Source organism: Panthera pardus, unplaced genomic scaffold, assembly GCF_024362965.1.
Source record: "Panthera pardus isolate Hobbes unplaced genomic scaffold, ASM2436296v1 HiC_scaffold_20, whole genome shotgun sequence".
Taxonomy (NCBI): domain Eukaryota; kingdom Metazoa; phylum Chordata; class Mammalia; order Carnivora; family Felidae; genus Panthera; species Panthera pardus.
This window is the reverse complement of record NW_026526766.1, coordinates 91,357,842-91,385,349: the sequence shown is the minus strand read 5'-3', so window position 1 is coordinate 91,385,349 and position 27,508 is coordinate 91,357,842. Positions and strand designations below refer to the sequence as shown.

The following is a 27,508-nucleotide window of genomic DNA, read 5'->3' as shown; positions in this document are numbered from 1 at the left end:
GCCTCCTGCCTCCCCAAGGCCTCTATCTGACCCAGGCCACGGCATCCTGGGCTCACAGGGTCCGGGTGGGGCAGATTCTGCTGGACACTGACAGAAGAATCCAGCCACTCCCCCCTCCCTGGCATGAAAGGCCAGCCACTCCTGCAGAAAAGAACTTAGGTTTATTTGCAGTAAAAACCGTGGTCTGAAAAAACCTATTGGCAAGTGTACAGTTTGCGTCCCACTGGGGGGTCGTCACCAGCTGTGGGACCCCCAGACCCCTGACCCGCATGCACCGGGCTCCTAAGTGTTCACAGCTAATGTCAGGCCCCGGGTCCAAAGCCCCTCCGGAGCCCGTCCTGTCTCCTGCCGAAACCCCCCACCCCCGCTTCCCAGCCTGCCCCCGGCCTGCCTCCCCTCCGGGTTCATGCAGTGCAAACACGTTTCAAAACAAACGAAAAACAAAAACAAAACATTCACAAAAACCAGCGTTCTAAATTGTGTTTTCTCAGTATCCTGCGTTGTCGTGACGCCTCGTTTCACGATAACCTCAAATATACATCATTTTCTTGCTCTTATAAAATATCTTCCTTCTTATTCACAGATATATAACGGGAGCTTTGGAGGAAATAATTACAAACTGTTTTTTCCCTTAAAGAACAAACAGGCCAAACCGGAAACAGAACAATCGAAACAAGAGAAACAAAACCCTTTTGACAACAGTAAACACGAAAGGGGCCGGCTGGGTCCCCCCCACCCCCCCACACCCCCCAGGCTCGTGGCTGGGCCATCGGCAGAGTGTGCAAAGTGCTGAATGTGCCCTGATGATGGGGACTCGGGGCTGCTCTCTCCGAGGCCAACTCTCTGCTTCCCTCCCCTTGTCCCTCTGCCCCCCAACGCAATCCTGTTCACCCTCCCGCCTCAAGCCTCTGCGGACCACCTTCCCTCTTCCCCTGGCTGCTGACCGTCCCTGACCCCTCCCTGCCTCCTCCCCGGGCCGGGACACTGCGCGTGTGAGCTGAGCCTGGAGGCCACACGGCTGACTTCAGAGGAACCCCGGGGTGCAGCGGGGCAACAGCAGCCACCGCAGCAGGGGCTGGCCTTCCCCACGCCCGGCCTTGCCCGGTCCCCGCGCCCTGCAGAGGGCAGGGCGGCTGGCCGAGGGGCAGGGGACACACAGCCCAGCTTTCACCAGCAGCTCTGGCACGGAGCTCGCAGGGAGGTGGCACCGCTAGGTCTCGTGCAACATCCAGGCCGAGGGAGGGAGCGGGTCTCGACGAGAGAGCCAGAGGTCAAAGGCCAGGGGGAGTCAGGAGGGGGAGTTGGGGGCAGGGGGGCCACCCCCAAGAGCACTTATTTCGAGCTGGCCACAGGCCCAGTTCGGGCCGGCAGGAGGAAGTCTCGCAAGGGCCGGTACCGGCACCGGTGGGGAGGCTGGGAGGCCCCTCAGGAACCACCCCGCACGACACAGGAGACTCCGGGGTGGGGGGGACCGGGGCAGGGCGGGGGGGCTCCTTCTGGAGAGGAATGTGAACAGCAGGGACCGAGCGGGGGGAAAACTCTTGTTTTCTTCTCACCCACATCAGGGTTTACAAAAGGTGTATCCACCTGACAGCAGGACAGGACAGACGCATTCCTGGGGTTCAGGGCAGGAACAGTACCATTGACTGGGGAGGAGGGCCGGCCCCTCCATCGTTCGCTCGGGCCCCCTCCCGAGAGAGGGCCCCCCTCCCCGGGCGGAGCCTGCACACCCCTCACGCGGAGGGCCACGAGGAGTCAAGGGGGCCCGCGCGGACCCCCTAGCGATGCTCTCTTCTCCCACACCTGAGCACAGCTGGTGCTGAGCACGGGCTGCGGCAAACGGCCTGGCTCCGGTCCCTTCTGACTCTCTGGGCCTGAGGCTGCCCCCCGGGAGCGGCAGGAAGCAGGCAGGCTGAGGGTCCGGGGCTGAGCAGAAGGGGCTGGGGGAAGGCCCCCTCTGCCGTCCCGGTCGTCCCCGGGAGCACCTGCTGTTCAGACCTCGGCTCCCGAATGAATGCCGTCTCGACAGGACAGGGGCCAGGTGAGCTCTGGCCTCAGCTGTCACCCAGAGCCTGGCTCAGGACACCCCAGGCGCTCCCTCCCCTCGGCGCTCTGGCGGTGGCCGTCACGACAGGGCTGGCCCGGCTCTCCTCTATGTACAAGTAGCGTACCCAGGACAGGCCACCGAGGGCAGACTGAAGGTGGGCCGGTTTGCATGTAGGATTTTGAACACCCTCCCCATCCCCACGGGCTGCTGAAGACTGGAAGGTTGGCGGGCATGTCCCCTCTGAGTCACAGAGCTAGAGACAGACTTCAGAGCTGGACTCTTCGAAGAAAAGCCATGAGCCCCGTCCGTGCTGTTGTCGTCACTGGATGCCCTCCTCTTCTACATACGTTGAAGGAAACCAGCCGATCTGAAAAAGATGACGGGGTCACATGAGAGAGCGTGTGCGCACGGGTCTGCGTGTGTCTGCACACGTATGCACACGTGTCGGGGTGAGGGTCAGCAGAGGCTCCCGGAAATGGGGGATCCTTCAAAAGACTGGAGTTCGAAGCCAGGCTTACCCCAAGCGGGGGGTCCTGGCAAAGACTGGGAGCCTGGGGGAGCTGCGGCCCCGGGGTAGGAATGACCCTCAAATGCGCCCGCCCCCGGCAGCTCAAGATGACATACTCTCCCTCTACCTGCCGGCCAGAAAAAAATTAAATCCTCCCTGGAGGAAAATAACATCATGCCAAGCCTCTGTTCTATACCCAGGCTCGTTATTCAATCAGGACCTGGTGACAGAAAGTAGGAGAAAATGCAGGTAACGGAAAGCAATCCGCAGGTATGAGAGTCATCAGGGAATGTAAGTGACTCTGACGTGTACGTTTGAGAAAAATGATGAGAGAGAATAAAACTTTACCAGTGAACTGAAATCAGAAATCAAAGAGAAATCAAAGAACTGGGAAAGAGGACTGAAATTAAGAATCCGGGCATATTAGAGTAAAACTGATGAAAACCAGACTTTATTTATTTTTTACATGTAACCCCCTGGGGAGTAAAGGACACATTCCCTGCAAAAGAGCCACACTAAGAAGCTGGCTGCTTCTTTACGGAAACGATGGAACCAGGGACAATGGAATGACATCACCGAAGTGCCAACGGAAGACACCTGGTAGCCTCAAATTTATCCCCTGGACAACACTATCCCAAAATGAACTCGACACAATTCCTCACAAAAAGGAAGCAGGTCTCGCTGGAGGTACGACTGATCCCTCGGGGGATGACCAGGAGAGGGGAAAACTGTCTCTTAGCATAGAACGTCCCTCGATAAGTGTTCAAGAAACAACGGCCAGAAAATCACTGTTTTTCAACCATGATAGAAAGAATTGACCAGACAAAATTCATCAGTAAGTGATAGAACCAGTAGATGAAAGTTTGATGGGGAACAGGATGTTTACCTGATTTCAAAGTGTTACCCTGCAAGGTACTCATGAGTAACAGTAACTTCATGGTGGAGAAACTCAGCAGATAATCGCTTTCACCAAGTCATCAAAATTAACGTCACAACAGCAGGACACACTGACCTCATATACCTCTGGATGGGACAGTACGGTACTGAAAGGGATACAACACCCACGTTATGTTCCCACCAAAGATATACGACCTCAACCTCATCATGAAGAAAATATCAAACAAACCTAAATTGACGGATAGCCTACAGAAACAACTGGCCTGTACTCCTCAAAAAGGTCAAAGTCATATAAGACTGAGAAAGGCTGAGGAATCGTTCCAGAAGAAAGAGAGTTAAGGGCCATGGCAAGTGAATGCAATTCCTTTGGGGAGACGAGACATGGGATAATCGGTGACATCTGAATATGGACTGTGGGTTAGAGACTCATATTCTATTAAAGGGGAATGTCCTTGATTGTAGGACACTGAAGTACTTAGGGCTTCAGTGGGGGAAAGGATAGGACTTCTATAATTGACTATTGAATGGTTAAGAGAAAAACAAGCAGAGAGCAAAGGAGAACGTAAGTGATAAATGCACAAAGGACTCTTAATTGGTAACTCTGGGCACAAAGAGCTACAGCAACTTTTCTTTAAGCTTGAAACTGTATCCAAACAAATTAGAGGGGCGCTTGGGTGGCTCAGTCGGTTATGTGTCTGACTTCAGCTCAGGTCATGATCTCACGGTTCATGAGTTCAAGCCCCACGTCGGGCTCTGCGCTGATAGCTCGGAGCCTGCTTGGGATTCTCTCTTTCTTTCTTTCTCCCTCTCCCTGTGTCTCTCACCCACCTAAAATAAACAAACTTAAAAAAAAATTGTAAACGTTTCCTAATAAGAACACTGAAAAACAGGAAGTAAAACAAAGAGGTTTCAGATTCCACAAAAACTGAGAATTTATTAGTAGCAGACTCACCCTAGAAAACATACTTAGAAGAAGGAATTTCAGGCAGCAGGAACATGCTTTTGGGTGGAAATACAACAAAGCAGGAAAGAATGGGGAGCCTGGGGCAAGGTAAACAGGTGGGAACTCTAAACGAAACTAACTGCTTAAAACAAAAATAATGTCTAATGGGACTGAAAAAATATGTAGAATTAAGATACACGACAACACCTGTACCAAATTTGGGAGGGGATGAGTACAGTCAGAAGCTGTAAGGTCCCTGCATTATCTGGGAAGCAGTAAAAGTACTAATTTAAAATAGTCTCTCAGAAGTCAGAGTGCACGCTGTAATCCCTAAGTAACCATTCAAGTAATAGGAAAAGAATGTGTAACTCACCAGCCAAGGAGGCAGGAAGTGGAATAGGAAAAAAAAAATACTGACAATTCAAAAGTAGGCAAAAAGAAGGAGAAGGAGGAGGAGGCAGAAGAAGAAAAAAAAAGAAGAAAAAGAAGAAGAAATGGATGTGACAAATAGAAAATAAACAGAAAGATGATGGATTTAAATCTTCGCTCAGTAATTACATTAAACGTAAGTGGGCTAATGCTCTTATTAAAAGGCAGAGATGGTCGGATCAGACTGGCTTTAAAATGTGTATAACATAACATCTTATCTTATCTCTACCTTGAATTTAAGAATACAGAAAAGTTGAAAGTAAAGCATGAGAGAGTGAAGTCTGCCACGCAAAACATTAACTCCTCCCAAACAAGCTGGGCTGTTCAAAGAGCAGACAAAGTAGACTTGGAAGCAAGAACTGCCAGAGACAAAAAGAATCATTTCGTAATGGGGCCAAAGCAACAGGAATATCTAGTCACACTCTAAACCAGGAGTTCTGAATCACCTGGGAAACTGCTTTACTCATGATCTGGGTGAGGAGGACCTAAGTATACAGCCCCAGGAGCCTCCAATGTTGGCGCCCCTAGGGCCATTTTGAAAACCAGTGGTTCGGCCCTCCAGGCCAGCACCTAGGACTCGGTGTCCTCATGCTTCTGAAGGGCTGTCGGGTGGAAAATGGATCTGACCCGAGGCCTCCGAGGGGCAGACAACACGCTAGGTGGAAGCAGACCAGCTCCACCACCTGACAATGGAATGATGAGCCATGGGAGCCAAGGCAGGCGAACTCTGCACAGCCCGGTGTGCCTGCCGAGGGCAGCTGCCCCACACGAGCTCCAGTACCCTGCTGGGTGAGTGCTGACAAACCCGGTCAAAGCCAGGGGGTCCAGAAGGGGTACAGGAATAAGGGGCCATGGAGTGCTGCAAGGTCATGGGGTAGACAGGGAAGGGCGTCCTCAGGCAGAGTGCGTGGGAACACAGTGTGCCCCTTCCCGTCTCCCCAGCGTGTAAGGGAGGCCAGTGAGGACACCTGAGCGCCCTGCTGTGGTCCTGCGGCCTCTCTGCCTGCAAAGAGGGCTTGAGTACGTGCAGGTAATGTGGAGCGTGTGTGTAAAACACGTCCCCCTGCGGTGGCCACAACCACAGAACGGGACCGAGCACAGATACGGGGCCAGACAGGCCTGGATCCGGCTCCAACCCGGGCAGCTCGGGTCTATGGCTCAGAGGGGGCGTCACGGTGCTGGGGCAGGTACGCTGAGGTGCCAGCCTGCCCCAGCCTGGCCCGGGCTGAGCCGCTTACCCGTCCGTTGGCCTCGCCCTTCCACCAGCCCTGGTCCCCGCCAATGCGGCTATATATCTTCACCAGGTCGCCTTCCCGCAGCGAGAGCTCACGCATATCCCGGGCAGCAAAGTTGTACCTGGCCACGGCCGTGCCGACGACGCGGGGTGTGAACACTGTTGGGGGAGATGGGCAGCGTCACACAGCCGGCGGGGGAGGGGGGGCCAGCTTGGTCCCCCCGGTGCCCGGCCCCGTGCCCAGAGAGGAGGGCTGTCCGGCAGAAAGGCTCTGAAGGGACAGGCTATTCTCCAATTCCACCCAGACCTGCAGGCCATGGCCCACGCGACCCTCCCGCGAAGGCACTCACGCCGCGTCACGGCCAACAAATGTGATCGTGGGCTCAGAGCAGGTGCTGAGGTTCTGATCACTACGACTCGCGTGGGCCCCACCCCTGCATGCCCGGTGCACGAGTGTCACCTGCCCAGTGGTCACTCAGCTGACCCAGCCTGCGTGCTGACGCAGCACCTGGGGCCAGACCCCAGGGTGCCGGTGCCTGGCTTCCAGGTCCCCAAACCAAACTGGACACGGGGCTGGGCCAGCTCGGCTGGGGACCCAGGAGTCCTGGTGGGCAGGGGACAATGACCGTGGTGGAGGGGACAGACGCAGCGGCCAGGGAAGGGCTCTGACTCTGGCAGCGGAGGGCCAAGCAGTCGGGCCCAGCTGAGACCCAGTGCCCCTGTCTCCAGGGCCCGCCCGGGGGGGGTGCGCCGGGGTGATCCCTCCGTCACCCTGGGGGCGGCCACCCGGCTCTCCGCCGCTCCCAGAGGCAAAGCCCTCAGCGAGCGAGGGGGGGGCTAGGGGGTGACAAGCTGGGGGGTGGCCGTCGGGGTGAGCGCGTGAGAGAGGTGACGGCGGTGAGGAGGGTGGCACCGAGCCTGACCGCGTCCTCTGCCCTGTCCCCGCCGGCCAGGCCGTCCCTTCCCTGTGCCTGTGCCCTCGGCCCTGTCCCGTGCCGGGCTACGGGCAGCTGCGGACGCCTTCCGGCGGGGGCTGCAGGCCGGCGGGCGGCAGGCCGGGCCCCCCCACGCCCCGGGCACCAGCGGTACCTGACCAGAAGGGAGCGGAGGAGCCCTGGGAGGCAAAGCTGAGGCCCTGAGGACTGAGAAAAGAAAAGTTGTAGGAGGCGCAGGAAGCTGCAAAGAGGCGAGAGAGAACGTGAAAGGGGCACGCAGGCAGAGCGCAGGGGTGCGGGGCCAGGCCTGCCGGGCGGGGCTGCCCCTCCCGCCACCTCTCCTCCGGCGTGTCTGAAGCCACCTGTCCAGCACTCAGGAGGTGCGCACTCAAGGGCCCGTCGTGGGCGGGACTTCAAACACGCTGGGCCCACCCCGCCTCTAACTCCAGGTGGCCTCAAGCAAGTCGCTGCCCTGTCCCCGTGGAGTCCTGCCCGCAAACGAGGTGCCAGATCTGGCTCCCTCCCAGTGAGGACCCCGGGGGGGGGCGGGGGGTCAGGGAGGGATCTGAGCGCAGGTGGGACCTGCCCCGTTCTCACCCCACGCCGACCCCCGGGCAAGGGCGCCAGGACAGGGAGCAGCAGTCCAGAGCTGGCACTCCCTACCCGTCACAGGGACCACAAGGACACCCTGGCTCGGGGGGGTGCTTGTGATGGCCTGGGGGGGGGGCACCTGGGCCAGTGGCTTGGGTCCCCCGGGAAAGCCTTCCTCGAGGGCAGGTGGGCAGCGAAAGCCAGGGCCGTGGGAAGCGGGCAGAACGGGCACCTCCGGGTGAGCACCGGTGTGCCGGGCGGGTGCGGGCGTTACCTGGGGACCGGCTGGAGGCCCTGGAGGCCGCGCGCTCCCGCGACTTGTAGGGGTACTTGAGCGTGGTATCCAGCTGCCTGAAGCTCTCCTTGAGCGAGTGGCACTGATAGTACTCCACCAGCTCCTACGGGACACACGTGCTCACTGCCGCTGTCACCGCCTCCAGGCAGTCCTCCCAGGCGCCCTGGCCTCCCTCTCCCACCTCGGTTTCACTTGGGGGACTTGTGTTCTGGGCCCCCGAGGGCTCCCCGCTCCTGCTCTCGGCCCAGCACGCCGCCCGCCCGGGGTGGGCGGTCAGAACCCGAGGGGCCCCCGAGCCAGTAGCTTCCCTCCAGCTGTTGCTACAGAAAAACCAGGGGCCGACGCGGAGGATGGCGCCGGGATGCCCCGACAGCAGGGAAGGGCTTCCAGAAAGAACAGCACGCGCCAGAGACCGAATGCCCTGCGATTTCCGGCGTGGGGAGGAGGGGGCTGTGCCAACGGGGAAGGCTACCTCGCGGAAAGTATGCGAACGTCATGGGCAACAGTTCTGTTTCAAAACCGTAGATACGAGCCACACCCCAGCCATTGTGACAGGTCGAGGGGCCCCGCCTGAATGCGAACACGGGGTTTTGGGCGGGGCAACTGGGGACATGTCTCTCTACTTTGTGCTTTTCTGGGGCCACAGCGGCCTCGTCTAAGAGCTCATGTCATTTAGGAAAGACACAATAGGCCTAATTTAAAAATCACGTTAAGAACTGTGCCTTGGGGCGCCTGGGGGCCGGGCTGCGGGGCTAGGCGCTGGCGGGGGGGGGGTGGGGGGGGGTGGGGGGGTGGGGGGGGTGGCTGCAGTGACGCACGGCAGGCCAGGCCAGGCCCTCCCCTCACTGTGCACCGCGGTGAACCCACCGGGCCCTCTGGGGGCAGAAGCCTCAACGCAGGGGCTGTGACCTAAGTGTCCCAAGGTGCCCTCCAAACCCACTTCCCTGGATCTTCCCTGGTGGCGGGAAAGTGCAGCCTACAGAGGCCATGGCGGCGGTGGGGCACCCGGGCCCTCCCACCACCTTGCAGGCCAGGCCGAGGGAGCCACGGGATCACCTACCAAGAGGCTTTCAAACTTCTTCGCTTCTGTAATGTGGATCCAGCTGTCTTTCTCCACCACCTTGATGTGCTTCACTTCATCATTGAACCTGGGCAAACGCGTGGGCCTTGGGGTCACCACTCGGGCCACGTGGCCCCCAGGGGTCCAGGCTTATTACCTGTCTGCCCTCGCCTTCTTACCCCCAGCCCTTCTGGCCCCCCCCTCCTGGGCCCCTCCAGGGTCAGCCAGCAGGGTCTCAGGCCCCATCCAGCCCACGGGGGCCTCCTGTCCTGGGATTCTGCTCATTCCCCTCTCTGCACGGGGGACGTCATCCTTCTCCCTGTTTCCCCGTCGCCTGGCGAGGCCTTCACAGCTTGGTTTATAAAGTCCAAGGTCTGACCATGGCCCCCTGAGGCCCCAGGGGAGCAGCCCGCCCAGCTCCGATGCCGCCTAACATTGTCCTCTGCACCCTCCACTCCAGCCGACGGGCACCCCCAGACAGGCCACACGCACGCCCGCCAGAGCTGCCCCTCTGCCGGGAAGGCCCACCCTCCCGCCATCCTCCCCTCCTGAGCTCGAGTCCTCAGGTCTCAGTTCCAATGTGACCCTGTCGGAGAGCCTCCCTTCCCCCCCAAACACCACTCCAGACGAAGACATCACGGGAAAAGGAAACACACCAACACCTCTACAGATGCAAAAGTCCTCAGCAAACAATCTCTCCCCACGCGTACGTCTATATAACCCGAACAGTTAAAAGGACCTCACACCACAGCCAAATGGGACACTCCAAGAACGCAAGGCCGGTTTCACAACCGGAAATCAGTTAATGGAATAAACAACCAGCAAATGATCAGGTGCCGGCTGGCCAGCATCCTCTCCCGAGGGGCCTCCGTCCACTGCCCACTGTTTCTCAAGGGTTCAAAGTCGGCCGTGCACGCTCACCGCACCCCAACTCCTTGGGCCGGTCTCAGCCCCAGGGGGAGCCCTGCAGGCCAGCCACACAGAAGGTGCCAGGTGAACTCCTATCACTCCTATCTGGCGAGTGATATCTCTGTCACCTCCACCACAGACCTGCCACACGGTCCACACCCCACTTCCTCCCAGGGCCCTGCTGAGGCCGTCACAGCCCCACCGCACGGTCACACCTCGCGAGGCCCCCCTTGGCCACCGCGGTGCACCGCAACCTCAGCCGGGGAGCAGGCCCTGCCTAGCGGGTGGCCTGGGCCGTGTCCGCCTGTTTCACCGGACGTCTGTCCCTCCCAACGCCCGTCTTCCTTGTTCTCTGTACTGTAGAACCAGCGTGCTGGTTTCCGGCTCCAAGCATTTGGGGAAAGGCTGGGGCAGATTCCGACCTCCAGCAATCCCACCTCTGGGGGCCTTCAGCGCCCGTCTGCACAGGGGGACCCCGGCCCTGGATGAGCACGGGTCCCCACCCACCGTCCTCTCTTGGATTTGGAACAGGGGAGGGGCATTCTCGCACACGCACATGCACACAGGCGCGGTGGCCGACCGCATGTGAGGGCTGTCCCCTCAGGCCGGGCTCTCGGCCCCCACTGGGTCCAGGTGCAGAGGAAGGGGCTTGCTAACGCTGGGGTGTGAGGCTGGGAGGGGCCTGCCCCTGGACACAGGCCACCCTGTGGGGCAGCACACAAAGCAGACTGGACCTTGGGGGTCACCACGGCAGACAGACCCCTCTATTTGCTGGGCTGTGGGCCGTCGGGGGCCTGACCCAAGATGCCCATCTCGTGGGCGTCCTAGGCCGAAGGTGGCCGCCCACCGGTCAGATTCCATCTGTTGAGGGGGCGGTGGCAGACGGTGCACGAGGGGGCGGCCGCTGGGCAGGAGGACACCCAGGCCAAAGGCTGAGGCCACAGGCCGCAGCGGTGTGACCTTCCCCTTCCCCCGAAGCCCACTGGTGCCGGGAAGTCCCCGACCTCGTATGGCATCCCCGCCCCGGCCCCGTCCCACTCTGCACCTGAGCCCGCGTGGTCCCCGCAACCCGAACAACGGGGGACTGAGCCCACGGGGTGGCTTTGGGCGGGACGTTTTCACCCACGTCCCGGGCCAGCCACGTGGTGCAGACCCACAGACACTCTCCCGTCTCTAAAGTGTCCTGCTTTGGGCAATACGGTCCATGGCCACTCCCAAACCCAAAGAGCACAGGACCTAGAGGGACGTGGGCTCCGTGGTCCAGAGTGGCCCCGGGGCGGGGGGTCTCCCTGAGTGGGGCCACCGCGTACTTGATGCTGATGGCGAAGCGCTCCGCCTCGGCCGGCCGCTCCCTGATCAGGTAGGTCCCGCTGGCGTGCGATTTCAGCAGGTTGTCTGTCTGCTGTCTCTCCATGTTGCCTGCGAACCTGGCGGGTGGGAGGAAGTGGACGGTTAACACCGGGACAGCCGAGGACGCCCAGGCCTCGGCGACAGCGCTGACCTGCATAAGGAGCCGTCCGGGGACGAGGCTGAGCCCCTGCAGGAGGGGCTGGCGAGGGGGGGGGATCTCCGGACCCCAGACCTCAGCCCGGCCCCGAGGGCTTTGCTGCAGAACCCGGCCTGCGAGAGGCGCCCAACGCAGCACGTGCATTGGAGCGCATTTCTGGGTTTTCGCCGTTGAAAACGCGGTAACACATAAAAGCTCACGCGTGGGGTGGACCCGCGGCATCTCCGACGTGGAGGGAGAGGCCAAGCCCACGTGCAGAGGCCGGGACACCACGCACGCAAACGTCACGCCGCTGGGCCCGTGGGGCGAGCCCCGAATGCAAATCCCAAGGCCAGATGCTCCCGGGGTAGGAGTTTGCCCGCCGCTCGGAGGCCACCACAGGGCGCAAAGCACAGGGACCTACTACCACCGAGGCCGCCCCGGGGCGCCCAGTGGGCAGAGCGATAAAAGCTGGACCCCGAGGCCGACCGGGGTCTGTGCCCCAACCCTAGAAAACCCGGCTTCGTGCTTTTGTTCGTCCAAATGGCCCCACTGTTCTCCCGGAGCGACAACATGGGTCAGCGTGCAATTGTCAACAGCCTTAAATACACCGCTTTCGTATAGTTTCTACGACGAAGCGCCATTAAACTCACGTTAAAAAAAAAAAAAAAAAAAAAAAGCTTCGTTCTCTCCGTGACCTTTTAGCCGATAGGAACACCTGTCCTGGGGAACAGAACACCCCCCCCCCCCCGCCAGGCTCCCAGAGACACACAGCGAGAGAGGGCTCAGCCACCCTGGGGCCCTGCGTCCCAGCCTGCTCGCGGGCAGGGGGGAGGGCACCGCGGCTGACCCACTCACCAGGGGTACTCCGTGTAGTCGATCTCCCGGGAGGGCGGTCGGCTGACGGGCGGCTGGCAGGAGAGAACACACACGTTAATGTCCCCCCAGGGGCTGCCCCGAGTGGGGCCAGAGGGCGCTTGTCATCAGTGACCCGACCCTCGAGCCCAGCACTGGCTACCAGGGCGTCTGTGGACTCAGCCCTGGAGCCACTGGATGGGGACGTCCCTAAGGGCAGCAGCCGGGACTCGCTGTCCCTGAGGAGACGCTCAGGGGGTTTGACTGACTGATGAGACTGAATGAACAGCAACCAACCGACAAGGCACTTATCCCCCAGGGAAGGGGTGACCAAAGACCGCAGGAATTTCAGAGCAGTGACGGGGGTACAGCCTACAGCTGAGTTCTCTGCCACAGATGGGTTCACAGCCCCAAAGGCATCCAGGCGGCAGGCCACACGCAGGCCGGGCAGCCCGAGACCCCACGCCTGGCCTCCCCTCACCGTGCCACAGGCTGGGCAAGACCCTTCACCACGCAGATGGGGAAACTGAGGCCCCGGACAGGGCCTGAACGCCACAGCAGGGCTCCTGTGCTGTCTGGGACCCGCCTCCTGCTCCCTCTGGAGAAAGTTCCCTCTTGTACTTTTAAATGCCTTTGGCGGGGGGTGGGGGGTGCGTCTGGGGGGCTCAGTCAGTTCAGTGTCCGACTCTTGATTTCAGCTCAGGTCATGATCCCAGGGTTGTGGGATCGAGCCCCGTGTCCGGCTCCATGCTGAGCCTGGAACCTGCCTAAGATTCTCTGCCCCCTCCCCCACTTGCTCTCTCTCTCTCTAAAGATAAATAAAATGAATGAATGAATGAATGAATGAATGAATAAAATGCCCTCTTGGGGGGTGGGTGGAAGTAATTAAATTATTCAAGGCTGACTGCGTGATGTCTTCTGTAGCAGAGGAAGGCGTGGTCCACACTACTCGGCCGAAAGAAAGGCCATACTGCCTTTTTTCTAAACACCCTAAAGTCTGGCTCTGAATTCTGACGTCTGCGGGAGTCTTCTGCTCCCTGGGGGCTGTACAATGGTCCCAGAAGACGTACAGAGTCCCCAAAATTTGGAGAAAGGCAACCTTCTTGGTCTTTTGTCCATTACGACTGCTGCTGAAATGCCCGTTTCTGTGTTTCTAAAACTACGAGAAAAGCAGCACCCAGCCCCCTGCCCCTGGCCCCCCCCACCCATCCATCTGCTCTCCGGGCCCAGTCCTCAGCTCTGGGGCCAGCTCACAACAGCCACTTAGCAAGGGCGTCCTGAACGAGCCCAGACGCTCCGAGTGAGGAGACAGCCCGCAGAGGCCCCCAGTCTCCTGGCCACTGAGTTCCAGAAGCTTCTGTGCAAAGTGCTCACCCTTCCATCCACGGGGCAGGGCTTCACGGACGAGCTAGGAAAGTAGCCTGACTTTCTGGTCTGCACCAGCCGACCCTGGAAGGAGACAGATGATGGGGGCCGGGCCTGGCCAGCAGGAGTGCGTGGGGTGAGTGGCTTAGCCTAAGGACTGGGCGAGGACAGTTCCCAAGAAGACCGTGCGTTGGTACCACTTTCTGCCGTAGCCTCAGCTGACCTTATGACTGTCAGGCAGGAAGGCACGTGGTGTCCCCACTTCACAGATGGGAATGCTGAGGCCCGGGGTTGGGGCTAGAGCCCCGCCCCCAGCTCTCTGCTCTACAAGGGTATTTCTACACGGAAGGGGCGCGTGGACCGGTGGCAGGCAGACGCTGCCTGGGAGGGTCTGCAGGGGCCGGGGCTCGGCCTTTGTTCTCCCCTCTGCCCAGGACAGCCTCCCATGGTCCTCCAGGCAGCTCTGCCTCACCCCCCCCCCCCCGCCCCCATCACCTCAGCAAAGCCCGTCTGCAAGGCCACCCAGAACCGATGGCTCTGGTGACACACGGGGCAGGGAACCGGGCAGCTGGGGTCAGAGTGGGACAGAGACTTTATATCACAGACACCCTTCTGCACCTTCCGAATCTCCAGTTCTGTGAAGCCACGGTCTAGTACAACAAATTCATAAGTAAGTATGTAGTGACAAGGACCATCACAAAACAACGATAACAGCCGTGATAGTAACGGGAACCCTGACAAACGTTTGCTCTAAGCAGGTCTCGGCCACACCTCTGGTCGCCCAGGCTGGGCCGAGTGTCCCGGGCTCCCCTGAGCGCTGGGGCTTGGCAGGGTGCCCAGGGGCAGGCGGGCGAAGAAACGCTCCTCCTTTGCGGACCTTTTAACCAGAACAGTTCTGTGGCTCAGAACTGTGAATCATCACGGGACACTGTGTCCCCGTCTGTCTCTGCTCCACCAGGTGGCACTTCTGGGGGGAAAGTGGTGGGAGGGTCTCGGGCATGACGTCCCCCTAGGGCTGACCTCAATTGGTGCCTGGCTGCCTCATGATAATAGTGGGGGGCAGAGCTGGGGCGGGGTGGGCAGGAGGGTGGGCGCAGCCTTGGGGAGGGTGTCCGGCACACGGGAGGGGACACAGCACTCCCTTCCTGCAAAAGCAAACGCCAGGAGGAACGCAGGGCTGGGGACCCCCAGAATTCCCGCCTTGGAGGCAACCGCGGTCCTGCCAACAGCCTACTTCCCTCTCCCCGGGACGGTCCTTCACCCCCACACCTGCCCCTCCCCGGTGACAGGACTCTGCGCATCTGCCCCAAGGGGCTTCAACCCCCTCCGGGTCCCCAGGACCCACCTCCCACCACTGAGACTCGGGGTCGCCCCTCAGCAGCTCGATCACATCACCCGTCTGGAAGGTCAGCACTGGCTTCCCAGGGGGAGCAGGGTTGCCATGGTAATTCTGCACGGCCACCATCTTGGGACCTGCTGATACAGGGCAGGAGGGGGACCCTCGCTCAGCAACTTGGCCCATCACGGCTCCGGCTGCACCGCTCGCGAGGCCTCCCGCCCTCAACGGCTAAAAGCCACGTTCCTATCACGCGGCGCAAAGCAGGGGGGATGAGGACACGGGGCACATGGGGAACACGGCCAAGTGACAGAGGAGGTGCTCTGAGGCCCACCCTGCACAGGGAGGGGGAGGGGGTCTCCGGCTACAGCCCCTCCCTCCTGAAAGGACCCCAACCCTTCTCTGCAGCTCTGTGGCTCGTCGGAACCTGATCGGAGGGATATAGTTATATACGGAGACCGGGCGGTAGGGGGAGCACACTCCCTGGGAGCCTGGAGTCCGGAAGGCTGGGCCAGGCTGGGGGAGGCTGGCAGGTCACCGTGGCCAGGCCCGGCTCCCAGAGTGACCGCTGATAGAGGGCCCGGGTCCCACAGACTCACCCGGTCCTGCTCCAGAGGCGTCCTGTGAGGGCAAGGACAAACCACGGTGATCAGGGAGGGCGGCCAAGCGTCGCCACTCCCTGCCCCCCACACCCCCAGAGAGAAGGGTTGAGGCAGGAAGCGGGGGGGAGGTGAGGGACACATCCGGACACCCACAGGTAGATGTGACACTGGTTCACTAGGACACCCCCCCCCCATTCTCACTTACACCCTCCACCATTGTGCCCCTCCACAGCCCTGGGACATGCATCCCTTCCTCTCCCATCCCTTTGCATTAATTCCTACCTCCTCCAGGAAGCCCGCCCTGACCACGCCAGCCCTGGGACCTCCCTGCTCTGAGCCTGGAGCTTGTCATCTCTCTCTGGGACATGTCCTGCTGCGTGAGACTAAATGCTATGTCTTTCCTCCTCCAGGAGGGTGTTTTTGTACCCCCCACAAGGCCTAGTAAGCACCCTCTAAGTGCTAGTTAATTTGACCAGATCCCACAACTGGGGCGAGACGTGATGTCCACACCCCATAAGTGAATTCAGGGACGTCATCCTTAAGTCAGCTGAACAGAGGGCTCTAAGCCAGGATGGGGGGCAGGTGGGCAGACGCATGTCACAAGCCACCAGGCAAGCAGAGTGAGGGGGGCGCTGCCCGGCCAGGGCGATGGCTGTCAGGGGCCTCCAGCTGGCTGTGCCCGGGGACCCACGAAGGAAATCAAAGGCCCCCGGTGACCAACAGTGGCCTGTGTGCTAGCCAGTGTGGCCCCGGGGTGGGGGAGGGATGATATCAGGAACCACAGGGTGTTTTGGGCTCAGGCACACGGGCCGTGTGGGGCACGGAGCAGCGGGAGGAGAACAGTCTTAGAAGACTCACCAGGTCCGCAGGAGAACCTGAAAAGGAAGCGGGAGACGCATTGGCAGGCAAGCCACCAGCCCTGGGGGCACTCCCGCCCGCATAGCAGGAGCTGCCCGGGGTGCCTAGGTGTAAGCAAGGCAAAGGTCAAGGCCGCTGGTTGCAGACATGGGTCACAGGCACACAGCAGGTGACTACAAAAGTCTCTCAATTCCTTCCGCTGGCGAATTCTGAGCTCTGGCTTTAGGGGCCCCGCGGGGGACCCCAGCCTGGCACACAGGTTTCCTGCGTGGGCCAGGTCTGCTCCGACGGCCGAAGCTGCCTGAACCACTGGGGCCCACTTGGGCTCAGAGGCAAAGTTCCCACCACCGATCAGTGATGCCCGCCACGGCCGCGTGACAAGAGATGTCAGGACACATGCTACCTAGTGGCCGGTGTGCTCGCTCACGGGCATGTCAGATGGAAGGCAGGTGTTCCCAAGATCCTTTCTGCCTGCCTCGGGGTGACCCCAGGGGAGGAAGTAGTCCCAGGCTGGACCCCAGCCATCTGACAAGCTGGGCCACCAGTCCGCCACCGGACAAAGCAGGGACCACGATGCCTAAAGTGCGTGGCTATGGTGACCTCAACGCCACCCGACACGCACGTGGCCGACTGCTGTGGACAGTCGCCGACAGCCTCTGCAGAGCAGAGGCTACAGACCCCGTGGGCATCGGGCGGGGAGGAGCGGGTGATGCGTAGCTGGCACCCACACAGGAGGAGCCAGCAAGGCTTCCCACGGGAGAGGCCCTCTGGGAGTGGCCAGCACCGTTCTGGGACATCCTGGCCCCTGGGGCAACAAAGAGTTAATCTGCCTTTCCTCGGGTCAGGGGCCCAGCCCGGAGCCAGAGCTGACGAAGGCCAAAGAGTCCTGTCCAGAGCCCAGGCCCGGCACGAAAGGCCCGAGTACCAGCCCAGCTCGGAACTCTCCGGAATAAAACCGGGCACCCACCGCAGGCTTTTAATGACATGGGGTGGCTGGTCATGAGAACTTGGGCTTGCAAAAGATACGAAACTGCCCATCTGGTGACACCCCAACTATAGGCGTTATGAAAAACACACACACGTAAGAAGAGACTGGGCAGGCGGGCGGCCGTGCGTCTGCAGAGGGAAAAGGGGTCCGTGAACGGTGGTGAGTCTGTCTGGTGGGGTCGTGAGGAGGTCATCTTCTGCTTTACACTTCTCTACTTTTCCCACGTTTTCTATGGGAAATGACTGTTTAATAACCAGGAGACTAAAAACCCAGAAAGATTCATTTTAAATCAGAAAAGTTAGAAGGAAATAATAGATCAAGATACCACCTTTGTTTTTTTCTTGATAAGTTCAGGGGCGATATTTACTTTCTTCTTTATTGTGTTTTTTTCTCCCCCCCCCCCCCCCCGCCCCAAATCTTTGGTAAGTAAATATGTTACTTTTAGGATCAGAAAAAAAAAAAAAAATGCCAGAACACATGAACTGTCCCGTCGACTAATGTGATGGGCACGCTGCCACCAGAGGGCGGTATCGAGAGGCAAAGCTAAAAAGCTGTAGTTTGCGCCTGTGGACTCTGGCCATAGCGGTTGCAGGCTGGGAACTCCCCAAAATTCACCCCCCGCAGGAGTCCGGCTGATATCTGGGCAGGTTCTGGTCCCTTCTCCTCCCTGAGCCTCAGGCTCCCCCCTGACTAACGGGCACGGAGAGAACGAGAGTGCTGTAGGTGCCGTGCCTGTGTGTGCACACGTGTGCACGTAAACCGTCTGCTGAGGGGGCTGTCGCTGTGGCTGCGGAATGCCAGTCCTCTCCGGGTGCAGGAGAACCGGGGACAAGGGACAGTCATGACCGATGTTTCCCTGTGGTAGGCAACTTGCACGCACCTGCCACGAATGTTCTGTGCCCGTTTGGGGTAGAGAGTCTCCAAGTTGTAAACGAGTGGGGCAGTGGGGTGGGGGAGGCAAAGAGGCGGAGAGAAATTCTGGAGCGCCCCAGGAGGGAAGGCCCCGGCAGGGGACAGCCCACCGGCTGGGCCTCTTCGTACTGTGTGACCCGGGGCAGGTGTCCTCTCCTCTCTGGGCCCCGGTTTTCTCATCTGGTCCCGGCCCCAGGGGGTCCCCGTGGTGGGAAAGGAGAGCGTGTGAAGGCAGCCGGGGCCCGGAGGGAGGTACCAGGGCAGCTGTGAGCCATGGGGCCCTTCGCTGGGAGCGGGCAGGGGGCCCCGAGGACCAGCCCCCGGGGCAGGGCAGCGGCCGCTACTCACTGATCTTGCAGGGAGGCGTCACTTCCAGACATTCCTTGTGTGCCCCGACACCACACTTGGTGCACAGGTACCCCTGGTAGAAGGTACCCCTGAGCAGGGGGAGGGTGGGGCGTGAGTCAGACACAGCGCCAAGGCCAAGGCCCGAAGTCCACCAGGCCTGCCCTGCCCGCCTTGCCATCTGCCCCTCGCACGACGCGTCGTCCCTCAAAACCCCAGGCCCCCAACACCCTGGTGCTGGCTCTCCGCCCAGACCGCTCCCGGTCCTGTTCCTGCCACGCCGCAGAGCAGGCCCTGGGCACCCACAGGGACAGCCACGTTCCCTCCCGGCTCGATCCGGAACACCCGACGGACGGATCTAGTGACACTGAAGGGACACTCCCCAGCCCCTCTGGGCCCAGCACGGCACTGGCCTGGTGGGTGGTAGGTGGTCGGGGTGACGGGACATTGGACGGACACAGCACAAGGCTCCCCTGAAGGCGGGCTGGGGTTGGGGGAGGGGGAGAGGGGCCGGGACGGGGGGGGGGGGCGGGCTGGGGCTGGGCCAGGGGCCTCACCTGAGGAACATCCTGCAGGCTTTGCAGTTGGTGGTCTTGTCAAAAGTGTACATCTGGAAGCTGTGGTGGTTGGCATTGGCTTTGTCTGGCTTGATGTTTGACCTGACGGGAGGGAAAGAGGGCCGGGCTCCCTGAGCTCCACCGAGGCAGCAGTGCCTACCTGGGGACCAGCCAGGCTCCGGAGCGGGAGGCCAGGACTCACGGCCCGGATCGGCCCCGACACCCCGGGCAGAATGAGGATCTGAGTGGGGGCTTTAAAACGGGGCCGCGCTGGCACGAGAGCCTTCTGGGAGGATGGTAAGGGGCTGTGTCTAGGCGAGGGTTTGTAGGCAGGTGCGGGATTTGCCACAGCTCAGCCCGATGTATACTCAGAGGCCTTGCTGGACGCAGACCTAAAACTGAAGGTCTGAACGGTGTACTGACCTAAGTACAGACGGACGACGGGATGTGACACAGTAAGGCCAGGTGTTCGAGACGGAGCCCGAAGTTGTTTACAGGGAGGGGAGCGCACCTGCCCGGGGGCCCCCAGCCTGCCTGGCTGCAGGACCCACGTGCAGAAGGACCCTGCCACTCTGGCCTCCAGGTCTGCTGTGTCTGGGGACCCCCTGATCACCTCTCTCTGTTGGACGTATTGAGGCTCCTTCTAGATTTCATGGAGAAAGAGCCCCGTGCCTTCACAAAAAAGTGACCATCCACCAGCCTGTAAGGCCCTGAGGACCCGGGTTACCGGGAGTCCATTGGGCACGGAAGCCGTCCCTGGCCGCCCACTGCTCTGCTGGGCACCTGTGCCAGGCTGGGCCTCAGGGGCCTCAGGCTGTCCCAGAGGGAGGCTCTCCTGCCCCAGGCAGAGTTTAACGCAGCTGGGGTGCCACCGAGGTGCGCCTGGGGTCTTGGTGTGACAGAGCCTGCCCCAGTCTCTGGGTGTTTGCAATACCCCGGTCTGCGGGGGTCCTGGATAAAGCCCACCTGGGGCTCCGCCGCGGCCGCCCTTGAACTCACATGGCCATCTCAAACTGTTCCATCCATTTCCGCTTCATGTCCTCTGTCTTGCAGAAAAACTGGAAGCCCTGCTTTCCTTGGAGGTGGATTAGATAGAAGCCGTAGGACCACTGCGGGAGGAGACGGGGCACCAGCTCGCAACTGGCATGGGCTTGGGCACGAGGACACACACGCACGCGTGTCCAGGCTGCCTGTTCCCGCACCTGCGTGCACGTGTATGGTGCACCCATGCCTGTGTCTGCACGTGCACATGCATGTGCACACCCCTCTCACGAGATGTCCAGGACCCCTCTCCTACCCCCTCCGAGGTGTGCCCTCGACTGAACTCTCGGCGGGTTCAGCCAGGGCCGTCTCTAAGGCTGGAGCTGGGTCCCCAGGGAGCCTGTGCTCAGAACGGGCCTGCCCACTTTCAGTTCCTAAATGTGATGCTAAAAAACTCACTGCTCTGAAGTAAAAGAACAGAAACCAAACAAAACAGAAGGTTGGAGAAGGCCGTGGGCTGGCGGGGGAGGGCTGCAGCAGAGCCAGCCCACAGCTGCCCTGACCACCCACCAGGCCTGGCCATCTCTAGGGGCTTTCTAAGAGGCCCAGAAAGAGTGCGGAAAGTCTGAACCCATTTGTGTTAGAAAAAATGGAGGAAGAAAGAAATGAGGGAGGGAGGAGAGGGGAAGGAGAGAAGGAAGGAAGGGGGGAGGGGGGAAGGGAAGGAGGGAAGCAGGGAAGGGAGGAGGAGAGGGGAAGAAAATAGGACAGACACAGACTGAGAATACACAAAAGCCCCGCCCACTGAAAGACCACCTGTGGTCCTTCACCAGGAGGGACCTGGGGGGGGGGCGGGGCCAGGGCAGGCAGGTGGGCCTTCCTTCCTACCCTCTGTAATGGCATTCTTCATCATGAATGCACACCACCTTCCTGATGAAGACACCGAGGGCCTGACCAAGGAAGAAGAAAGCCAGGAGCCTGGCCCTGGCCCTGCTCAGGCCCACCTGGGGCCCCCACTCCCGCTCAGGCTCAGGAAGGAAGGGCCGGCTGGGCCCTGAGGGAAGGAAGGCAAAGGAAGAGAGCCCGGGTGCTTACCATTTTCCCATGAGACTAGGAAGCATGAGGAGGAAAAGGGGAGACAGATGGTTAAGAGATTCAGCCTGGACCTGTGCTGGGCACCGCAGCCCTGGGCCCACCACTGCCAAGGGCAAGGTCCTGCCTCCCAGAGCCAGGGGCTGGGCCCGGGGACTGTGCCTTCAGCCCCGAACCCTGGGGAACTGTTTCAGACTTCGGGTGGGGATGAGTGGTTTACCCCCAATAGCCCTTCCAGAAGGTATCTACATTCTGTACTGCAAGCTCTGAAGTCCAGAGTCTGGAATTTTCAGCACATTGGCTCCTGGTCCCCAGATCTAGCCTGGGATGCACACAGTAGGTGCTCAAACACTGAATGCAATAGCCTCCGAACCAGACTGAACCAGGGCGGGTGGCAGCCCCACCCCAGCAGTCACGGCCCCGCCCCCAGTAGTCATGGCCCCACCCTCTAGCAGCCATGCCCTCACCCCCAAAGGCCAAGCCCCACGCCCAGCAGTCACACCCCTGCCCCTAGCAGCAGTCATGGCCCCACTCAGCAGCCATGCCCCGCCCCCAGCGGCCCCGCCCTGCCCTAGCTGCCAAGGCCCCACCCCCAGCAGTCCCACCCCACCCCTAGCTGCCAAAGCCCCACCCCCCCGCAGTCCCACCCTGCCCCTAGCAGCAGTCATGGCACCCCTCAGCAGCCATGCCCCTGCCCCTAGCAGCAGTCGTGGCTCCCACATCAGCAGCCATGCCCCGCCCCCAGCGGCCCCGCCCTGCCCAAGCTGCCAAAGCTCCACCCCCAGCTGTCCCGCCCCGCCCCTAGCTGCCAAAGCCCCACCCCCAGCGGTCCCGCCCCGCCCCTAGCTACCAAAGCCCCACCCTCCAGCCCCGCCCTGCCCTAGCTGCCAAAGCCCCACCCCCAGCCCAGCCCTAGCTGCCAAAGCCCCATCCCCAGCGGTCCCGCCCCGCCCCTAGCTGCCAAAGCCCCACCCCCAGCAGTTCCGCCCCGCCCCTAGCTGCCAAAGCCCCACCCCCAGCTGCCAAAGCCCCACCCCCAGCAGCCACGACCCCACCCTCCAGAAGCCATACCCCCACCCCCTATAGCCACAGCCCCGCCTCAGCTACCACAGCCCCTGGCTCGTCTTCGTGTCTGAGGACCCACAGTGAGGCCCGCTCGGACCCCTCCTCCAAAGGGAAGGCCTGCTTACTGCAGGGGGAAGGTGGGCTGGAGTCAGATGGCCATGGTCTCAGCTTGGCTCTCTCCAGAGCCCCTCTGCATTCCCCTCACCCGGGAACCATGATCCCAGGGGCGTCCCCGCCCCGAGAAAAGTCAAAGGGCCAGGGAGGTGCCGGACTTGGCACGGAGTGAGCGTGCTGTCCTCACAAGTCAGAGTGACCAGAGGGTGACAGAAGGGAAGCCCCTGTCCGCACTGCAGAGCCACCCAGTCGGCATCAGTGCTGACCTCCGCCCCGGCTCACGCCGTTCTCAAGGCCTCCCCACGACTCCTCCCTCAGCCCAGAAGGCTGCCGGCCACCGCCACCAGGCGGCCCAGGGCCCACCTTCTTGACGTCCTTGTTGTTCATGGGGTCGTCGGTCATCTTGTGGAAGAGCAGCTCGATGACCTCCTTCAGCTCATAGCTGTAGCCCCTCCTCTTGCAGACGATGACCACCTTGTCAAACAGGAACAAGTACCTGGCCCAGCAGTGCAGCCAGGGGGCCCGTCAGTGCGGCCAGCGCCCCGTGCTCCGAGGCCCCCGACAGCCAGCGTGCGGCCGGGGTGGGCAGCAGGAGGGCTGATCCCTCACCGACCCGGAGCCCCACCCCTACGCCTGGCTCACCTGCCATCTCTGACCGCCCCCTGCCCCCCGCTCCCCCACTGGCAGGTCTCAGCTTCTCCATACAACTCCCCCAGGAAGCCCTCCTTGGCTACCTGCCCCCATGGCCCAAGGGTCATACGGGTCCTGAGGCCCCCACGCTCCATCCTCCACCAGACCGGAAGCCTTGTGGGGGCAGGATCCCTATCTACCGTGACCCCAGCCACAGCCCCAGGCCTCGCACAGAGTAGGTGGTGTGGAGGGCTCTGAACAAGCAGGGGCCATGCGAAGCTAAGCCCTCCCCTGCAGTCACGCAGCAGGGAGCTCGCGCGCCAGGGCCTCTGGCTGCCCCCTAGCCTAGCCCAGCCCAGTGCCGGCCGCGGGCAGGGCGGCCACTGGCTGGTGTGGTGTGGACGGTCTCACGAGAAGGAAGGAAGCGACTGAGGCAGGACACAGGGCTGACCGGGCACGCGCTCCTTCCCCGGGAAAAGCCGCTTCCAGCCCGCTGGGGAGCGGGTGCCCGACCACCCCGGGCTGCCACCCTGCCCGCTCACCTATCTTGCTTCGTGTGGTTGACTATGGACCGGACCTTCAGTTCCCCGTCAATCTTCGGCCTCCCGAACTCCTCCAGTTTCACCTGCTGGAAAGAGAGGGCGAGGCTGTGAGCCCCAGCGCCAGAGCGGGGCGGGCGCCCAGGCGGGCCTGCCTCCCACGGACACGGGAGGCAGAACCGAGGGATGGGAGCCTGTGCCTCCCGGCTGGTGTGTGGGGCAGGGTGGGAGGGGATGGCGGGGGAGGACCGGGCCCTCCCCTGGCCCCATGGAGCACTCCCTTCAGCACGGCGGGAACAAGGAGCCATTGACGGCGTGGGTCAGGGCAACGGGAACAGGCTGCTGTTGTGTGCGGCCCAGAGCAGGGCCCTGGGAGGGAGGGCCGGGGACACCGAGCTGAAGAGAACAAACGGCGCCTATCAGACGGGGGCCAGCGCCGCGTCCGCCACAGGAAGAGGCCTCGAGTGGAAGCCCTCTCCGCTCTGCCGAGATCTCATTTCGCTGGGCTTGTATCTCCACCCCACTTTGATTCAGGGAGGGCGCGTCGTGACGCGTTCCCTGCGTGGCTCACAGAGGAAGGGTCTACCCACGCCGGAGAGGGGAGGAGGGAAGCGCTCCGGCCTGTTGGCGGGGCTGTGGCCCTGGCGCTACGACGGCCAGTTCTCTGTGAGATTCCTGAATTCTGCACGAGCTGCCGGGCCGAGGCGGAGAGCCCGGGGGGGGGGGGGGGCGGGGGGGAGGGAGCACCCACGCGGCTGCCAGCCCCGGCCCGCGTCCCACCTCTGATGTGCCGAAGCCGACAGACCACATCCACCTGCCGGTGACGGGGTCCGCGGGAGAACCGCAGGGCCGGGCACGCGCCCGGCCCAGGGGACGCTCCAAGCTGCTCAGCACCGCTGTTTCATTTTTGTTATTTAAGGAACACGATCAATCACATGTAAAACCTCTTTAAAAAACACCCCAAAACATCGGTGATCAGGTGATCCCAGGGGAGGACCCCGCTGGGCACTTAGCACCACTGCCAATGGGCTGGGGCACATCTACCCTTCACCTCCTCGGCCCTCGGCATTTTTCTCTTTCTGAAAAGACAGAAAGGTGGGGTTGCTCCATAACGCTGTTTGGCAACATCTGTTCTCAGCTGACCACACATCAGGAACGTGTCCCATGCCACACATGTGTACAGGTGGCCTGGTGGGTGACGGACGGGCCAAAGGCATCCAGGGGCTGCTCTTGCAAAAGTTTCTGTGTTGATTTGCCCCTGACGGACTCACCCGGACTGTGCCCAGTTCAGGAACCCGACAGTGAAAGTGGTTCTCGGCCAGAGTAACTCTGTACTCGGGGGACATCTGGCCACGTCTGGGCCCCCCAAGGGAGGGGTGCTACTGACACCCAGAGTGCCCAGACAAGGGGTGCTGCTCGAAATCCTACAACGCACGGAACAGACCCCAAAACAAAGAATGTTTCCAAATGTCAACAGTTGTCGGGGTGCAGAGAGCCTGGTTTAAACATTCAGCAGATCTCGGGGCACCTGGGTGGCTCAGTCGGTTAAGCGAGTGTCCGAGTTTGGCTCAGGTCACGATCTCCTGGTTTGTGAGTTCGAGCCCCGCGTTGGGCTCTAGGCTGGACCCCAGAGAGTCCTTGGTCCAGGCCGGGGGTGGGGTGGGTGGGAGGGGTCAATACCATTCCTCCCCAGACCCTGCCCCTCAGCGAGCGGGCCACCTTCGTGCCCCACAGAGCGTGTGGGGTGGGTGAAGTGTGCACGGACAGAGTGTGTTCACCCACCTGCATACTGAACATCAAGATCGTGAAAGTAATTTCTAAAATGCGTGTATACGGTCGTAATTAATCTCCACGCTTTGGAGAATCAGCTACACTTACCAAGTTTTCTATACAACTCTGAAATTCACTGATTTTCTTCAGGGTCTCCTTGTCCCGCTTAACTTCGTTTATGTACATCGCCAAGTCCTGAAAACAACGAGGCGGGGGAGGGGTTGGCGGGCTGCCAGCCACCGCAGCTGGAGGCCTTCGAGACCCCACGGGGGTGACACACGAGTAAACTAAGGCAGGAGAGGTAAAACTGACCCCAAACGGCACGTGTCCCTGGGCCAAGAACCCCAAGTCCCTGCCTCTTAGGACAGTGTCTCTCTGCCCTGTCACTCGACCCCCTTCTAGCTCGGACAAAAGGAAAACAGTCAGTGACCTAGACTTGACCAGCCCGCTTCTTAGCTCTTGGGAAGTGGCAAGGCCCCGAGAGGCCCCGAGCTCCCGCACAGCCTCACAGAACTGGGTGACCCCGAGGTCTAGCTCCGGCCGTCCATGTGCTGCTGTCCTCCCAATGGCCACCAGGGGGCGGTGCCCGCTGCAATCCAGGCAGCCGGCCCTGACTGGGGGCCAGAGACCCAAGCCCAGCAGGGGGACGGGCCGCCTTGGGTGGAATCCCTGAGCCAGGCCGAGGTGGGGAGCCGGATCCAGCCTCCAGCACCTCCTGCCTGCTCCTAGAAGGACCCCACTGGCGGGGCAGAATCTGAGACCCCGAGGCAGAAACGTTACAGGATAGGCCTGGCTCATCAGCGACACCCCCCAGCACAGACCACCCAAGGGCCAGGGGACGGGGGTAGAAGCCACAGATGGAGACAGAAGGCAAAAGGAAGCCCAAAGCCCAGAGGAGACAGAGGTCAGGTGTGCACCCTGGGAGGTGCTGGGGGTACTGTCCCCCGACCCTGGCCAGCCGCAGTGCCGAGGGGGACCCATCCCGTGCTGGGTATTGTGCCCGGCCTGGGGACCCAGGTGAGCGTGATCAGGGGGCAAACGGGCACAAAAGGGGTGACAGCCGTCCCCAGGGGTCAGAACCGTGTGCGGGGGGGGGGGGGGGGGGGCAATCATCCCGGGAAATGTCACCTTGCAAAGACTAAAGATGTACAGGCCATAGCCAGGTGACAAGGAGAAGATCCAGCCTGAGCCAACAGAGATAGAAAATGATGGGAAACGTCATTTTGGCCTGGGAGTGGCCACACTCACCTGGAATTTCAGGCATTAGTGGCAAACACAGCCGCAAAGCTAGGCGTGCGTGTCTGTGGAGGCCCGTGTGCCCGGACGTGGAGCCTGAGCCCGACTCGGTGGGCACTGGGAGCCATAGAAGGCTTTTGAGCAAGGGGGTGGCATGAGCTGAGCTCTCCTTCCAGGGAGGCTGGGTGGAATGGGCGTTTCAGAAGCAAAAGCCACAGGACTGGGCAGTGGGCAGCCCAGGCCAGATGGCCCAGAGCGAGTCTAGAGCCTGGGAACTGGCAACAGCTCTGATGGACGGTCGGGAAGCAGGAGGAAGGCAGGCCCAGGGAAGGCACCGTGGGCTGGACAAGGTTAGGGATCTGGACACTTGGGGCAAGTGCCTGAGGCTCCCTCTACCCACCCTCCCTGCCCATGGGTGCGTCCCACCCACCGCCCTGCCCCCGCTGTGCCTCTTGTCTTTCCAGGAAAAGCTACATCTCTGGTCCCAGAACAAGGCTTGTGAGTGAGCCCGACTCCAGTCAAAGGACACAGACCGGGTACCTGCAGCCCTGGGTTGGCCGGGCCCCTCCCTGCCTCAGTTTACCCACCCACCTGCATGGCTTCTAGTGCTTCTTTGAGCTGCTGCCTCTCGGGCCGATCCGCGGAGTGGCTCAGGAGTTCCTGGATGTGTGGGAGAGGAGTCACGGGTCACCGCTCGGGGGGTGCCGGCCTCCGCCCCTGCTCCCACCGGGCACAGGGTGTGGGCACAGAGCAAGACCCTCGGGGCAGACTCCCTGCGCCACCCCCCCCTGGCCCCAGGCTCTGCTCTGGCTCGGCTGCCCAGCCCGGCAGACAGACAGCAAGGCCCCTCCCAGTTGACACACTGCCTCAGGGTGAGGGGTCCCCAAATCTTGTGCAGAATGGCAGGGACTTTAAGGCCGCAGGGTAAC

At 61.3% G+C, this 27,508-nt stretch overlaps 1 protein-coding gene across 4 annotated transcripts in view; it reads right to left on the bottom strand.

Moving 5' to 3' along the window:
- Positions 1–142: 142 nt before the first annotated feature.
- Positions 143–27,508, bottom strand: part of VAV2 (vav guanine nucleotide exchange factor 2) — a 162,956-nt gene continuing 135,590 nt past the window's right edge. For 2 of the 4 annotated variants that reach the window (XM_053908505.1, XM_053908506.1), the window contains exons 11-28: positions 27,171–27,239; positions 25,452–25,538; positions 23,577–23,662; positions 22,768–22,900; positions 20,152–20,261; positions 19,153–19,254; positions 18,599–18,687; positions 16,351–16,367; positions 15,490–15,511; positions 14,900–15,027; positions 13,564–13,638; positions 12,193–12,245; positions 11,159–11,275; positions 8,940–9,027; positions 7,859–7,982; positions 7,148–7,234; positions 6,063–6,217; positions 143–2,414 (exon numbers count right to left, since the gene is read on the bottom strand). In XM_053908505.1, the coding sequence (XP_053764480.1) occupies positions 2,367–2,414; positions 6,063–6,217; positions 7,148–7,234; positions 7,859–7,982; positions 8,940–9,027; positions 11,159–11,275; positions 12,193–12,245; positions 13,564–13,638; positions 14,900–15,027; positions 15,490–15,511; positions 16,351–16,367; positions 18,599–18,687; positions 19,153–19,254; positions 20,152–20,261; positions 22,768–22,900; positions 23,577–23,662; positions 25,452–25,538; positions 27,171–27,239 (1,590 nt within the window). In that variant the 3' untranslated portion in view covers positions 143–2,366. The remainder of the gene's footprint in view (positions 2,415–6,062; positions 6,218–7,147; positions 7,235–7,858; positions 7,983–8,939; positions 9,028–11,158; positions 11,276–12,192; positions 12,246–13,563; positions 13,639–14,899; positions 15,028–15,489; positions 15,512–16,350; positions 16,368–18,598; positions 18,688–19,152; positions 19,255–20,151; positions 20,262–22,767; positions 22,901–23,576; positions 23,663–25,451; positions 25,539–27,170; positions 27,240–27,508) is intronic. The other 2 variants (XR_008424394.1, XM_053908507.1) reach the window with 2 other exon arrangements.